This window comes from Tenrec ecaudatus, chromosome 16 (assembly GCF_050624435.1).
Source record: "Tenrec ecaudatus isolate mTenEca1 chromosome 16, mTenEca1.hap1, whole genome shotgun sequence".
Classification (NCBI taxonomy): domain Eukaryota; kingdom Metazoa; phylum Chordata; class Mammalia; order Afrosoricida; family Tenrecidae; genus Tenrec; species Tenrec ecaudatus.
The window spans coordinates 16,071,010-16,087,803 of NC_134545.1; the positions used below are offsets into that span (position 1 = coordinate 16,071,010).

The window sequence follows — 16,794 nt, forward strand, 5'->3', positions numbered from 1 at the left end:
CACCTGCTCTGAGTTGAAATGGCCCACGTATAAATTTATTGTAGGCTGAGAGATTCATATAATGGACTGCATTGGTTAATGTATCATTCTAAGGAACTTGAGCTATCCAGAGTTTTAAACATCTTTAAAGAAAATCAACTTTTGATTGTGATGAAAGGGAACAAAGCAAATCAGTTTTCCATGCAATAAACTGCACACCTTTTGTTTTGTGTCTTTGGCTGTCATCTCCTAAAAGTCATATTATTACTCATCCCATTTCTACCTTTTTCCTATGTCCATTCTTCCTTCTTCCCTAACCCTTCCTGCTTTCTTAGTTTTGCCCTTGGGCAACTACTTTCTTCTTTTTATAAACCATTTTATTGGGGGCTCTTCCAGCTCTCACAACAATCCATACATCAATTGTATCGAGCACATGTATACACATGTTGCAATCATTTCCAAAACGTTTTCTTTCTACTTGAACCCTTGGTATCAGCTCCTCATTTCTCCCCTTCTTTTTTTAAACCTTCAAATGCTTCCCTTCTTATCTCAAATGGTTGGTTATTCTAAGAAGTGCATACTTTCCCAATTGAGCCACTGGCTTGAGTTCAGTTCTGGGTATCGGAAGTTCTATCAGTCTCTATCCAGCCTGGTCTCTCTGATGATTTTGAGCCTTGTTCTAGCCAGGACCTTCGATCATGGCCCCTTTCAGAGTGTGGGCTGTGGAAGTTGGCCACCATCTAGTTCTTGAGGTCTCAGAGTTGTGGATGCTGGGTTTCCTGTGGGCCACTGGCTTTTGGACTGATTGTTTCCATGCATCTTTGGTTTTCCTCCCTCTTCATTGTTTTGGATGGGGAGAGACCTATAGTTGTAACTTAGATGGCCACTTAGAAGCTATTAGGTCCCCGGTTGTTACTTGCTAGAGTAAGTGTAGAACATTTTCTCTGTGGACTCTGTTGTGCCTTTTGAGCTCCGTGTCTCCTGACACTATGGTCCTGGGCTCCAGGCCTGGTAACGTCAGTTGTTTTTAGAGAGCAGAAGACTTCATTGTTCCTTGATAGTTCCCAACAGATGTGGTGGTCTTCCCCCGCCCCCCCCCCACTGCTTTTTTTAAACTTTTATTATTTTAAGCTTAACTTATTCCCGAATCATGAGTTGCTTCTTCTGGGAAATCTTTTTCTTCTGTGCAGCCTCCTCTTCTGGTTTGGGAACCATCTGTTCCTTCTCAGTCAGGATCATGTCAGTGTGGCAGGGGGAGCTCATGGATGGGTTGATCTGACCATGAGCTCTGTAAGTCCGGGGGCACATCTTGGGGGCTTTGTTCACCTGGATGTGCTCAATGACCAGAGAATCCACATCTAAACCCTTCAGTTTAGCATGACTTTCTGCATTTTTAAGCACGTGAAGCAAACATTCGGCACTCTTTTTGGGCCACCGACCCTGGGTCCAACCCCACTGTTTGGCCTGGGCACACCTACCAACACCACCATTGTACCGTCAGAAGGGCACACGCTGCTTCTGCAGAGTGATGTCTTTCAAGTATTTGGTGGCTTTCCAGATGTGCATGCCTTTGATAGCCTGGGCAATTTCACGGGTGTGTGTTCTTGAAGTGGACCTGGAGGTTCGACTCTCGAGATTTTCAGGATTTCTGGGTCTAGTGAGTAGGGAATCATTTTGGCAGGTCACCCCAGGCTGCTACAGTTCAAGCGCTCTTTCCTCTTTGCCTCCATCTTCTAATGCGGAACAAAACCAACCCTCCGTTACTTGAGATAAACTACAGCAAATTATAACAGGGCAAGCGACTGCGTTTATGGAAAGCATTTCCTATGGGACTACTTGTGATTTTTTTCTTGGTCAGCTGTGTTCCCACAAATTTAAATATAGCAATTGTGTAACCATTTATTTGACTACCGAATGAAGGATGTGCTTGCTTGTGAAGAAAAAAAAAACAACCAACCAGCTCTGGATAGGACTGCAGTTTACCTTGTTATCACTCTGCTTTCTTCAGTAGGGGGCACAGATCAGATTTCTATCATCACAAAACTAATGACATTTCCGAAATGAACAAATGTGTTTTACTAATATCGAGGCTTGCTTTCAGTCAGAATTGACTCTGTGGCTAATTAATTTGGTTTGATTTTGATAAACATAAGAAAATATACTTTTCACTGTTTTTACAATGTTGCCTGGTTTTATTTTTAGTTATTGTATCATATTCCATTAAATTTTATGTTTCCATTCATCCACTATAATAAATAATACTGCAGTGAACACCTTTGGCTTATAGTGCCCCCCTTATTTTTGGACTGTTTTTTAAAAATCATTTTATTGGGGGCTCGTACAACTCTTATCACAATCCATACATCCATCCATGTGTCAAGCACATATGTACATTTGTTGCCATCATCATTCTCAAAACATTTGCCTTCTACTTGAGCCCTTAATATCAGCTCCTCATTTTCCTCCCTCCTTCCTCCTTCTCCCCTCCCTCATGAACCCTTCATAATTCATAGATGATTATTATTTTTTCATATGTTACACTGTCCACCGTCTCCCCCGCCCTCTTCTCTGCTGTCCATCCCCCAGGGACAAGGCCATACGTAGATTCTTGTAGTCAGTTCTGGACGGTTTCTTTAGGATATGTTCTCAGAGATAGGATTACTTTGTTTTTATTTCAAAAGTAGGATCTAATATAAGAAAATGTGATTTTAATTTCTTATTTAAATGGTCTTAGAGAATTTTATGTTTGCTAATGTGAACAACACAGTAGATGGAAATTGATGTTATCATGTAGAGAATTATAGTAATTTATGAATCCTGGGGCTTGAATTTATGTTAATTATGAGGGTAATTAAGGTCCTCTGTGTATGTATATGTGTATGTGTATATACACGTATATATGTGTGTGTGTCTGTGTGTCTGTGTGTATCGTGAAAGCTGGAATCTGTAAAGCAGAAACCAGTCAGGGAAGGGAAGCTCAACTCCATCCCGTTATTAGCTAAGTCGCCAGACTGCACCTGTCAAAGTGGGCGGGAATCGGAACACTTCTCGCACCACCAGGAGCGTTGTGTTTAGGTCCCGAGGGGTGAGTCAAGGTTTCCAGTATTGCAGTAGAGCGTGATGGAAAATATGCCAGAACCATGAGAGGCCACTTTCTACTGCGTTACGGAGTTGAATGGCAGGACAGACTGCCCACTGGAGATGATGAGGCATTGGGTGGTGTTTAAAAGCATACCCACAGCTCGTGAACTCACTGCAACAGCAGCAGGAGGCTGTGTGAAACGATTGCTGTACATGCAGTCCATACCACAGTTAGGATATCATAGCTGCTTCTTTACATTGGCTTACATTTCCCCAGACGGAGAATGAGACCATGGTTGTGTGCTTAAGTTTTGTGTGTGTGTGTGTGTGTGTGCATAAAAGTTGTGACACACTTCCAGCTTCTGCAATAGACTTCTGTATAATTAATGGTAGTGAAAGACAAAATAGATTCCAAATCAAAACCAAACTCACTGCCATTGAGTCAATCCTGACTCAAAGCAACCTTGTGGACAGAGCAGAGCGGCCTCTGTGGGTTGTAAAACATTTTTTAAACAGTAGTATTGGCACTTAACTCACTTATCACACAACTCAATAGATCAGTCCTATCAAGAAGAGTTGTACAAGCATTACCACAACCCATTTTAGAACACTCTCTCACCCCTCTCCCCTTGGTTATGAGTGTGTAATCACCATCAGTTCTAGAGCTCCCTCCCCCTCCTACATACATTGTTTGCTCCCCACCCCACCCCTCACCCTCAAGATCTCTCCCACCTCCCCTGCAAACCCTCGCATCATTTCTCATCCCTCTGCACCTGCCCCTCAGTGCTTCACAACCTGGAAAACCAACGGAACAACATGCAGTTGATAACGATGCGAAGATTAACGTGCAAATAATGAATATGAACGGAAAGGCCACTGTGAATATTCAAAAGGCCAGGGCAGAAATCTTTGTCATGGACGAGCAAGAAGTACTTGCACCTAGAAGAATTTCAGGTCCAGAGGGCGGTCAACTGACCAGCTGTCAAGTTCAGTCCAGTAGGGTGTGAATCTTTAGGGGAGCAAGACAGCCTCATCCTCTGTGGAGCTGCTCTGGGTTCAGACTACTGAACGAGAGGTTAGCAGCCCAACCGGCCACCTACTGCGTCACTAGGACTCTCCTTTCTCTCTTACTTGAAGAGAGCATTTGTGAAGTCGTGCATGGGACACAGACAAGGTAGCCACAGAGACATGTCATGTGGATGAGGGAGTCTTTAGCCCGAGGCCACGATGGGGTCCACGGGTTTGCTGAGGCGCAGAGCTTTCCAAGGGACATGAAGGAAGCTGTCATCAGACGCAGGTGGTGGCAGGTCTGTGCATCCTGGTTACCCGTGACATACCCACAGGAAGGTGGGAGGGCACAGCTCCTCTTATTGAAAATAAAAAAATCCGGCCGCTTTGCAGACGCCGCCGCCTGAATCTGTAGTCTTGTCTGGTCCTGCTGTGCCCAGCCATGGTCAACCCTACTGTGTTTTTCGACATAGACGCCGATGGCGAGCCCCTCGGCCGCGTCTCTTTCGAGCTGTTTGCAGACAAAGTTCCAAAGACAGAAGAATACTTCCGCGCTCTGAGCACTGGGGAGAAAGGTTTTGGTTACAAAGGTTCCTGCTTCCACAGAATCATTCCAGGGTTTGTGCCAGGGTGGTGACTTCACACGCCATAATGGCACTGGTGGCAAGTCCATCTATGGAGAGAAATTTGAAGATGAGAACTTCATCCTGAAGCACACAGGCCCTGGCATCCTGTCTATGGCAAATGCTGGACCCAATACGAACGGTTCCCAGTTTTTTATCTGCACCACTAAGACTGAATGGTTGGATGGCAAGCACGTGGTCTTTGGTAAGGTGAAAGAAGGCATGAACATTGCAGAAGCCATGCAGCGTTGTGGGTCCAAGAACGGCAAGACCAGCAAGAAGATCACCATTGCCGACTGTGGACAACTCTGATTAAATGTGATCAGAATTTTCTGTTTTATCTGAAGCACCAGACCATTCCTTGTAGCTTGGCAAACCACCCTTCTCTTCCCAGTGTGCTTGCAGTGTCGTGTAATCTGTGCTCTCACTCCAGCTCTTCAAGTTTTCTACTTTCCTTATTGCCCCTGAGTCCAGCTGGAAAGCAGAGTTACGTTTATGATTATGAAATAAAAGATAAACAATTAAAAAAGAAAATTAAAAAATTCATGACTGTGCAGTTCATCTCGAGTTTTTCCAAATTGTCACAGAGCTCACAAAAACTTTCCCAAGGGGGGGAGGGGGGGCTAATGGCCGTGATCGACATATAACCCCCACCCAGGGTGATAGACAAGGGAAACATGAATGAAGGGAGACAGCGGCAGTATGAGATATGAAAATAACAGTCATTTATCATTTATCAAGGGTTTATGAGGGTGAGGGAGAGAGAGAAAAAATGAGCTGATACCAAGGGCTCAAGTTGAAAGAAAATGTTTTGAAAAGGATGATGGCAACAAATGCACAAACGTGCTCGACACAACGGATGTGTGGATTGTTATAAGAGCTGTAAAAGCCCCCAGGAAAATGATTGAAAAAAAACGACAACAAAACTTTCCCAATATATTCACTGGAAAAATTCATATTGGGCCCATACACTCAAACCCATGTTGTACAAGGATCAACCGTGTTATATTCCTGACCACTTCACACACTTGCTTCCTGCTCCTCCTGACTACCAAGCACAACACGCCACACTGGTGTGTGTTAGCACTCTCCCAGCTGGAGCTAAATGGCCTAATGTGATCTGCTCCTCCATAGTTACGTTCATTAGTGGAGCCTTCTCAAAGTCAGATTTAACCAGCAAAGAATCGTTTGCCTACCTGCATTAGACTTTCCAGAATGACGATCGTTGTATTAGTTTCAAACACCGATGTCAAGTACGATAAAAATATATATATTTTTAAAATACACACATGCACGTGAAGGCTGCAAGCTACTTTCCAGGGTCCCTCCCTGTCATGGGGCGATGTCAGAGTTATCACCAATGTGCAGTGAGTAACCTTCCTGATGAAGGGTGATGGGGAGCTTCCTTTTTCCTGAAATAGCTTCCCCTTTCATTCATTTTTAATTTTAATTAAAATTAATATTTTAATTAAAATATTACTTTTTCTAAAGGCATTTTAGTATTTTATCTTCCTGGTCCGGGACAGTTATTGGGAACCGTGGTCTAGAAGAGGATCTGAGACATCATTTAATATTCATAAGCACCAGAATAGAGCCTCTATAGCTGACTTACTGAAACCCAAAGGTATACTGTTTTTATCAAGTGGCTGTAGACCATGACCTTCAAAGTTCAGAATTCAAAAAAGGGCAGCTCAGCGAACACATCTCAGTTTTCATAGGGGTTGTTGAAAGTGGCTAATGCCGAGGAGCCTAATGGATTTCTGAAAGCATAGTGTGCTTTAGGTATTGCTAAATCAATAGACATCACCATCACTTAAGTGTGTATATTATATAATGCGTGGTTAATTATATCATAAATCATTTCAGAATATTTGTCTTTTAAGTGGAATGCTAAAAATACAATTGAAGTGCTTGTAAAAATAGAATTGTTAGAAAAATTTGGAGTGTATTATATAGGGTCCCACCCCACCCCCGCTTCCCAACTAATCTTAATATTGGGAGTTAGCTACCGAGTCTATTACACATGTAATTTTATGAACCATGAAATGGCATTTTTCAAAAGCACTTATGTTTGCGACTGATAATAAAATGTTCTTCAGCCCATGAGTCCCGTAAAAGCCTTATCTTGACTTTTTAAAAGTTTTGCTTCGTCTTGCATAAGTAGACGATCGGTGTGCTATTTGGTGAAAATGTGTAATTGTGTCAGGAGGGGGAAGAGCTTATTTGAGTGGAAGAACACAAAAGAGCCAGTACTGGAAAATATAGTTGAATGCTGCAAAATGTCCTATGTGCTTAAGCTTTGTGATTTTTCGCATCATTAAAAAATACCTCAATAATCTTTGGTAATTGGTAGCAATAATGGATGTTGGTCACTTTTTTTTTTTGGTAGCTTCTTGAAAAAGAACAAAAAAGACAGCCCAGCAGGTCTCTTGGGTCTGGTTGCAGCTTTATGGCAGATGAACTTGAATCATTTGCTGCGGTCTGAAGAAGAATGTGAAGGGTCATTTGTGTTTGGTGAACCCAGTTAACAGGGTGGAGAAAGACAGTTCTTTATGACTTGATGGTGCAGGACACTTAATGAGGTTATTTGCTTAATCCTATAAAGCTACATAAAAATATCCTTATTTCTTATTCCTAATCTCATTTTCATTAAACCTTTACCCAATGATACCTAGTTGAATACAACTGTCAGTTGGCCTGATGTTTTGTTTTATTTTCAAAATGACCAGACAGTAAAATTGACCTTTTGGAGTGGGTGGGTGGGGGTACAGAGTTCTATGAACTTTAATGCATGTGTAGATTCACATAACCTCCACTGCAATTAGGATCCCAAATCAGTTCTTCACTTCCAAAGATTCCTTACTGTGATCCATATTATCCTACCCTAATGGAGAGCTGGCGTCCATCATTGTAGTAGCTTTCCCCCCAAAAGCCACATCCATGGAATCACAGTGAATGTAATCATTTGAGATAGGGTGTTTTCACCCAATCAGATGCCGTTAAGACTCCGTGAAGTTACTGTATATCAGTAGTTATTTTAATATTATTGTTTAATTATTTGTATTACTAAGCAGTTGTTACAGAGCCACAGTGGATTAAGCATTGGGGCAGCTAACCAGGAGGTGAAAGGTTCAAACCCACCAACCTCTCCCTGGGAGCAAGATCAGTCTGGCTGCTCCCACAAAGACCGACATCCCTGGAAACCCTGGGGGGCAGTTCTACTCTGTTCCATAGGGTCACTGTGAATCAGGATTGACTTCATGGCAACAGATCGGGTTAGAAGTGGTTCGTCAAAATGTTATGCCATTTGTAATCATTTCCGGTCTGAGAGATTGACATGGACTTTTGAGTTGAATATTAAAAAAAAAGAAACGAACTCTATTTTCAAGTCGTTTCAAGACCAGGGCTGTATGTAGCTAAGTGGTTATATAGTGGGCTGCTAACCTCAAGCTCAGTAGTTCGAATCCATCACTTGCTCTGAAGGTGAAAGATGAGGCTTTCTGCTCCTGTCATGACTCACAGCTTGGAAACCCTAAGGAGCAGTTCTCCTCTGTCCTGTAGGATCTCGGAGAGTCAGCCTCGACTCGATGGCACTGAATTTTCTTTCTGGGCTGGTGCCCTTTTTTAATGCCAGTGCTAAAGACAAGGCAGACTTTTTCTTGGCTCTGGCTCCAGCCATCTTCCCACCCCGAGTCTGTGAGCTCTTGAGAACCAGACAGTGACCCTGATGATCTGTCTTCATGAGCTTGCTCCCAGATGCCTCCCGCTTGTCTCTGCTCACGGCAGCCTGTTGGTCTCAGCGAGTGACGCTGATGCGCATCCGTCTGGGCAGCATCGGTTTAGTTTGCTGCTTCATCCCCAGAGCTGGCTCCCTTCTGAATGGATTGAAGATGGAAGGGTTTTGTTTTTTTCTCCAACTGCTGAGAATCTAGAGACGGGGGAGGCTTTTAAGAACTGTATATTTTGGCAAGAAAACAGTGGGGTCATCCCTCTGCAGATAGACTGGAGAGGCCTTTATAATCACAGAGCAATAAATGACCTATCACTTATTAGTAGGAACACTAGGTTGTGAAGCACAAAGAACCAAACATGTTCTATTTTCACTGACAATCCACTTAATAATAGAAGTGAAAGCAACGTTATGTTTGTAACCCGAGAGCCTGTAATAAAGATTTCTACCGTATTAAAAAAGAAGCTGCTTAAATTAACATCTGACTTTCATCCTGCATTATATTCATTTATGATGTGGGTTCTCTCAATTAGGTCTAATGCCCATTTTAATTGGCACATTGGCAGAAATACCAAGGGAGAGTGATTTGTCAGCCATAAATCTCTGGTGTTGCAGGACCTGTTTCCATCGTGGGGTTGCACTGCCGGGACTGTTGGGGCATCGCCCTGCCCACGTGTGCCTCTAGCGGTGGTTGTGGGGAAAGCAGCACCGGCCTCTAACAACCGCCAACTCTGTTCTTCCTTCCCCCAGATTTTAACCTTCGAGACCAAGAACCCAACGGAACTGGCAGAACGCCTGCGCTCCGTGTGTGGCAATCAGAGCAATGCCTACGCCCGCTTGCTTGAGTACCGCCTGAACGCCCTGCGCGGACTGTGGAATGCCCAGCGGCAGCTGGCCCTGGAAGAGCAGCACGAGAGGGAGAGCTCAGGGGACGAAGAGACTCTGGCCCTGCTCAAACGCCAGGGCTTGCTGCAGCAGCCCGAGCAAGCCCCCTTTACGTCCCGGGTGGGGCTCCTGCTGGTCTTCCCCCTTATCCAGTCCCAGAGCAGGACCGACCCTTCGCTCTGTAACATCACTGCCGAGGTGCTATTGAATTGCCTTCGCGACTGCCAGCCCTTGAGCCTGACCAAGGAGCCTGCTGACTGTCTCAATGGAATTGAAGCCTTGCTGTGCTCTTGGCTCGAAGAGACTGCCGACACCGGCCGACACATCCCACATAAGCAAAAGGAAAACGCAGCTGCAGCCCTGGTGGCTCTGGCCTGTGCCAGGTAAGGACAGTTGGATGTGCAGCTTGGCTGAGGCTCTCGACTGCTGCACCTGGGTTTGGATGAGTGAAGGCAGTAGCAAGTGTCTTTGATGGGCATCGTACCAAGGCCCTTTGTTTGCTATCTTGAATGCCAGTGTGGCCTGGACGGTGCCTAAGATACGTTCTCCAACACTCGGCACCAGCGGCTGAGCTGGAACCACACTAACAGCTTAAAAGGAGGCCCAGCCCTTGCCACGGTCTCCTCAGCCCTTGCTGCACCCGGGCTGTAGTCAGGTCGTCAGCAGGGATGTTGTACCTGTTCCTTCAGGGAGGACAGCCAGGAGGGTCGTACAGCTTCCCCCTTTTTGTCATGTCTCTCCAAGGAGAGCAGCAACTGGGGCGTGGCTGATTGCTCACCTGGTCATCTCAGTCATTGCCGCCCCTTTCTGGACCCTGCTGCTTGCCTCCGTCAGTGCAATCGAAGGATCTCTGTCTGTCTCTACCAATGCACACTCACACGCATGCACACTCACACACATACTCAATACTATGCTGTCCTTTTGGTACACGTTGATGTTTTTGATTCACTGTCACTAAGAAATGGCGTTGGCATTGCTTTTCCAAGAAAGGATGCGTCTCCTCTCCTCCCCAGTAACCTGTGTGGTCACTGGCACTAGGTTTTCTTTAAGCCAATCAGGACCATCCTCCAGAAGCCCATTGGGACCAGGGTCACGCGTTTGCCCCTCACCACTTAAAATTTGTCTTTGCGTTGCTCTTGTTTTCAGCAGTGTATGTGGAAAGACTCTTCTTGGAAGCTTATGACATTCTTTTTTTTTCCCTATTGGCCACTGTCAAAATGTGACCTTTGTAGTAGTTTTATCATTGCTTATGACGTTCTTAACTAGAAGGCTTTTCCCTCAGTTTTTCTCTGTGTGGTTTCAAAGTGACTACCAAATAGTTGAACCTCAAGCTGTTTCTCAGTAAAATGGTACCAGTACTTACTGGTTGGTGGGTTCTTTGCCCTGAGCCAATTGTCAAGCCTCATTTTAAAGTCTCTGAAGAGTGTAGCTGCCTGTGGACATCCTGGCTGTGAGCTCAGTTCTGGAGACATCGTTGGATTGGTACTGGCATAGGGTTCCCTATAAAGGCTTTCCATGGAATTTACAAGGGTACTTCCAAAAGTTGGGGGAACAATGGAATTAAAAGACAGTGGACTCTCCCCACGAACTTTTTGAAGCCCCTTGAGTTTAGCATCTGCAGAAGACAAATTTGAGCCCTAAAATTATTTGTTAATAAGGCAAGCAGCCCCTTTGAGAACAGTTGCTTTTAGATTGCTCTGTTTTCAGGCAGACTTAGGTTGTTGGGAAGACTCATCAACTCTTGTCTCCCATATTTGAAGTTTTAAAATATGGGGTCATGGTACTCCCTTTCTGATTATGCACCCCCATTCCGTCTACAACACAGGTAGCTATTGTGATTGCTTCATGCACTTGAGAGTCAAAATTCAGAAATGGTGAAATGAATATTTTTATTTCCCCACCTTTTTTTTCCCCCAGAGATTCCCCACCCCCTCTACGGTGAATGTTATTGCCTTGGTCTGACTTAATTTACTTCAGAAATTATCTTTCAGAATTGGATGAGCCCTTTAGTGAAGTTACTAGGGTTAAATTATGGTTGTGGTTGATGGTCTTTTCCCACAAACTACTATAAAGATGTTCATTTACTCTTTTAACCAAAATGTTCATATTTACCGATCATCTCTCATGTGCCAGGAACCTTCCTGGCTGTTAGGGATACGCTGATTCATGTCGTGGTCTTTGCCCTGACGGAGCCGAATCGTGGAAAGACTCAGGGTAGCTCACTCTGCCAGCAGTCTTCGCTCGCTCACCCACCACGTAGGAGGCATTCTTCTAGGCTGACAGCAGGACAGGTAACTGGTCCAAAATGTCAGCGTTAACATCAGCGTATGGGAGGTGGATGACAAGAACACGGGGTAACCCCCTCAAATAGATTTTTTTTCCCTCTTCATTCACAGAAACAAAAGAAATCACACAGAGCAAGGTCAGTGAGTACGGTGCATGGAGAAAGAAAGGCATGTTGTTTTTGCTAAAAACTTCACAATGAGATGGTGTGGTGTGAGCAAGTGCATTGTCGTGATGGCAAGACCAGTCTCCCATCTGCCACAAATCAGTCCTTTTTTGTCGTACACTGTTACATAATCCTTTCAGAGTCTCTAAATAGAAAGCGTGAGTAACAACAGTCTGACTTGGTTACTAGTGAACTCCAAATGCACTGAGCTAAACGTCCGTTAGGGAAGTTGATGGATATCCAGAAAGAGGTTTGCCATCAATCAACATTTTGACATTTCACCTTTTTTGAACCGAGAAAAACACTCATGCACTTGAATTTTTCCCATAGCACTGTCCTTGTAAGCTGTGTTCAACATCCCAGCAGTTTCTGCAGCATCCCCCTCCCCCTCCCCACCGCCAAGCAGGTAACGACTGCTTGCTGCTCTCTAAGTCGGCCATCACAAAAAAAAAAAAAAAAAGGTTCGAGCAGAAGCGTTTTTACGAAAAAATTCACTGTGACCAGAGAGAACCTTCCCAGGCAACGCCACTGGGTGCACTCACTCAGAGCGAGCTGCTTGCTGCTCATCTAGTGGGGAAAATGCATACTGTGAAAGCTCCACTCCAACAACACAATTGTGGGGTAACCCCTCGTGTGTGGGGAAGGGATAAACACCCCAATGCAACCTGTGATAAATAATGATGGAGTGGGTGGTGCTGGTGGTGCTGGTGCTAGCAGAGCATGAAAGATGGCAGCACTAGGCAGAATGACAGGGAAAGCCTGATTGGAGAGTGACATTGGAACTAAGGCTTGGATGATGAGAAAGAGCCAACCAGGCAAATAAGCCGAGGAACCGCAAAGTGGGCAGGCCAGCTGGAATGTGACGAGTGACCAGAGAGGGATAAGAGTTGAGGCCCAGATCCTGTGGGGCCTAGGAGTCATGGTGCGAGTTTAAATTTTACTCTTAGAATCTGATGCTCTCTCAGGTAACCTAATACTGTGGAGTTAGCTAATGGCTTGAAACTCCCCAGCATGCTTTGGGCTCCTTCATTGGAGCCTGGCTGGGCCCCGGGGAGGCGGTATCTCTTGGGCAGACGGAGAAGCAGAAATCCCCAGGAGTTAAATGACCGACTGAGCTGGTGTAGCAGGGAGTGCAGAGCCAGGTTTAAGTGCCCCGACTCCCAGCTTTGCTTCTCTACTCCAAATACCGCCTCCCCGCCTTCCAGCCTCTCTGGTTTTGCTTCTCGGAGCACACGAGCTAGTAAAAGGGCCAGTTAAGAGGACTAGTCCATCCAGTGTTAGGTATTCCATTTCTTTTGGGGTTTCTTTAGGTACATGATACCTAACTTGTGGTTAAAGCCTTGGCCACGAGAGTAAGGCAACGACCCCGAGTCCGTCCATCTGATTCAAGTGACCATTTAGTCCAGGAAACACTCCTCAGGTGATTTATGCTTGGGACCTGGCCAGGTAAGTTTTGTACATCTTTTAGATCCTGCTGACCATATTAGTGACTTCCCAGAGCCTCGAGGCTTGGGAAGCAAAGGATGAGGATGGTGCCGTGGTGAGCCCTGTAAGCCGGAGGTTAAGATGCCTGCAGCAGGAGGACACAAAGGGGGGAAGCTTTTGCCACAAGACATTAGCTGTTTAAATGTGCTGCTTTTGGTCATATTTGATGTGATGGGGTATAATCAGATGTAATGCTTAATCAATCACTGGAACAAAGACAATTATATATTTTTAATCAAGCCTTGAAAGATAGATTTTAAATACTGTATATACTCGTGTATAAGCTGAGTTTTCCAGCACATTTTTAATGCAGTTTTTGTGGTAAATTCAGGTGCCTATGCTGATATTCGGGTCAGCTTATACTGGAGTATATATTGTAGTCTCATGCTGGGAAATCTCTCCTTTAGATTAAAGGATGTCTTGGTGATGAGTCAAAAAGCCAAGCCAAACTTCCTGCCTTCAAGTCCACTCTGACTCATAGTGACCACATAGGGCACAGTAGAACATCCCCTGTGGGCTGTCCAGCCTTATAGGAGGAGACAGTCCCCTCTCTCCTGCAGGGAGGCTGGTGGTTTCAAACTGCTGACCCTGGCAGTAGGCAGCCCAGCATGGAACCCGTTACACCACCAGGGCTCTTGAAGGCAGGGTCCAGACGCAGAGTCAGGTGTTCTTTCTGCCGGAGACATAGGTTTTCTTGCCTTTTGTGTCAGGGGAACATGGGTCACCTTTACAAAGCCAGGCAGACAGCCTCAGAGGCATGGTGCCAGACATACGATAATTTTCCATATGATGGTGCTAGGCAGGAGTCCAGCACATTTTGTACAGTACATAGTCTTACGGGCAAAAGTACATGGCCACATTTTAGGTTGCTCATGTAATTAATAAAAAAAAAACAGTAACCTAAATCATTTGATTTTCCATGATTTTCTGTTCTCCTTTTTTGTTTGTTTGGTTTCTTTAGGGGATCGTTGAAAACGTTTGTTCATACAGTGCATCTGTTACAGAAACAGACGGATGTAGGGTCCCTGCCTGTCGCTGATGTCTTATATAGGTAAGTTGTCCCTGGAGGGCAGTTTTGCACCAAAGGCTCTTGTCGTCAGTAGGTGACTGAACTAGGATGCAGTGCTGAACCGAGAAAGCTGACTCAGGAAATGTCCTGTTGCTATTTCAGCCAATATGTTACAATGAGTGTATTACAACAAGCGCAACTTTGGTGTCATCTTTCCATTCCTTTAAAGTTTTCCTTGAACATGTTGTTTTTCATTTTATTAATTTTTTTTAAAAAACAGCCAATGGCTTGTACTGAATGTTTATTGTAACATCGTGATGATAATATATTGAGATGTAAAGAAGAAAGGGAAAATCGTTCATAATAATTGTACGATGTGGATGGAGCACGAATAAAACTGCTACAAAAGAGGAACTGTGTCTTTGGGAAGAATTGTTCGTAACCTCACCACCGGAGATGATGGTTCTGGATGCTTTGATAGATGTGTGTGCTTCTCAATCCTGACATATCACACGTCCGCTGTATATGAGAGGACCTAAAAAGTTCATGGGGAAATTTTTATTATCTTTTCATTCCTTTTTTTTCACAAACTTTTTAAAGCCCCCCCGAATGTAGATTGCAATTACACACACATTAAAATTGCAACTCTGCTGAAAATAGGTATAGTAATTTTTTTCCTTTTTAAATCATTTTATTGGGTGGTCGTACAATTCTTTTTTTTAAAACGTTTTATTAGGGGCTCATACAACTCTTATCACAATCCATACATATACATACATCAATTGTATAAAGCACATCTGCACATTCTTTGCCCTCATCATTTTTAAAGCATTTGCTCTCCACTTAAGCCCTTTGCATCAGGTCCTCTTTTTTTTCCCCCTCCCTCCCCGCTGCCCCCTCCCTCATGTGCCCTTGGTAATTTATACATCGTTATTTTGTCATCTCTTGGGTATAGTAATTTTTATATTAACTCTGTATACCATGGAAATGTATGACCTACATGTCATATGTAATGGCAGCTCTGTGTGTATGTGTGTGTGTATTTTAGACAACTGTAAGCATGAACGTTTTGTAGTCTTCTTGCTTCAAATATTTTGTTAATGCCCTCACAGATGTGCAGCGTGTTCTGTCAGAGCTCTTGGTCTTCTGCTCTCTGGAGCGGTGGGGACTTGCGTGTTCATGCCGAAGTCGATTGTCTGAGGCTCTGCGACACTTCTCTCTCTAGGCTGCTGCTCTTGGAAGGGGGCCCGGGCTCGCCTTCCTGTCTGCTGGGCGGCAAACACATCGTGTCCTGGGGCTATGAAGACATGCTGCCCGCACCAGATAGCAACCCTGCCTCCAGTTCTGAAAATAAAGGTAATGCGAGGGTCTTTTGTTCAGGATAACGTATTAAAAATGTGAAGAGGAGGGTTTTAGGCCATTGTGACAAAGAATTGAGACTCGATCTCTGTGTTCATTTTTTTTTTAAGTTGAAAAATATTTATTTTTTAAAGCATTTTATTAGGGGCTCATACAACTCTTATCTCAATCCATACATATACATACATTAATTGTGTAAAGCACATCCGTACATTCTTTGCCCTCATCATTTTCGAAGCATTTGCTCTCCCTGTGTGTTCCTTTGAATGAAAAGCGCACCATTCCTGTACAGTGTGCTCATTGTCCGTGTTATCAGGACAAGGATAAATGCGGATACTCTGGGAGCTAAGGAAACAGCTCTTACAATGGAAAGGACCCGTATCACCCATCCACCCCTGCCAGGGGGGCATGCCTTACTTAAATTGCCTCTGGGCATGGCAGCCTTAAGTTGAAAGTTACTATCCGCTCCTAAGAAAATCAGGTCTGACAATTTTAAAGCTAGAAAAGAAAAGAGAGTCAGGTCTGATACTATTTCTTTTTGTCATTTAATTGGTGTAATGTGTTTACACGGTCCCACCATACTTCAGGTCACTGTGTCACACGCCTCTCAGTGAGCATGGCAAGGGCTCTTATAATTGGCCTCCACATCACTGACACAGGTCTGTCCATCTCAGGGCAGAGTGTCCATCCACACAGGGTGGCAGCAGGCCCACAGCACCTGGAAGCTCTGCCCCACATGGCAGGAGAGCCAGGGGTGGGGGGCACTCCTGCCCTCACCAGGCGAATTGTGGGCTTCCCAGAAATCCACCGTGCTCCCAGACTTGTCTATGAACGTCAGCTTAGTCATCATATCATTAAATATTAGCCAATGAAATGGGCATGCGGAAACACACACACACACACACCCCACCCCCGCCTCCATTATAAAAGGCAAATGCTTTTAAAAGGCCCCACGTAGTCAGTAGCTAAGAAAATCGACATTGTTGCAGGGTGGCACTGAGAGCCTCTCTGTCCAGTCCGCCCCATCAGGTCCCACCTCACCGTGACCCCTCGGTGGAGGCAGCTGAAGGGCATAGAGCTGCATCTTCACAATAGACTACCTGTGTCTTTTTATAGTCAGCCCTGTGAGACTGCAGAGAGGACTAGGCCGGACTTTGTGGACAGGATTCATGCCCCATGAAGTCCC

The 16,794-nt window shown here is 44.7% G+C and overlaps 1 protein-coding gene and 1 pseudogene across 5 annotated transcripts in view; both read left to right on the forward strand.

The window, feature by feature from the left end:
- HECTD4 (HECT domain E3 ubiquitin protein ligase 4) overlaps nt 1–16,794 on the forward strand; it is a 181,802-nt gene that overhangs the window by 62,808 nt on the left and 102,200 nt on the right. For all 5 annotated transcript variants that reach the window (XM_075534534.1, XM_075534535.1, XM_075534536.1 and 2 more), the window contains exons 2-4: nt 9,172–9,689; nt 14,202–14,291; nt 15,475–15,605. In XM_075534534.1, coding sequence (XP_075390649.1) covers nt 9,172–9,689; nt 14,202–14,291; nt 15,475–15,605 — 739 coding nt within the window. The remainder of the gene's footprint in view (nt 1–9,171; nt 9,690–14,201; nt 14,292–15,474; nt 15,606–16,794) is intronic.
- On the forward strand, nt 4,484–5,003 carry LOC142429292 (peptidyl-prolyl cis-trans isomerase A pseudogene; annotated as a pseudogene).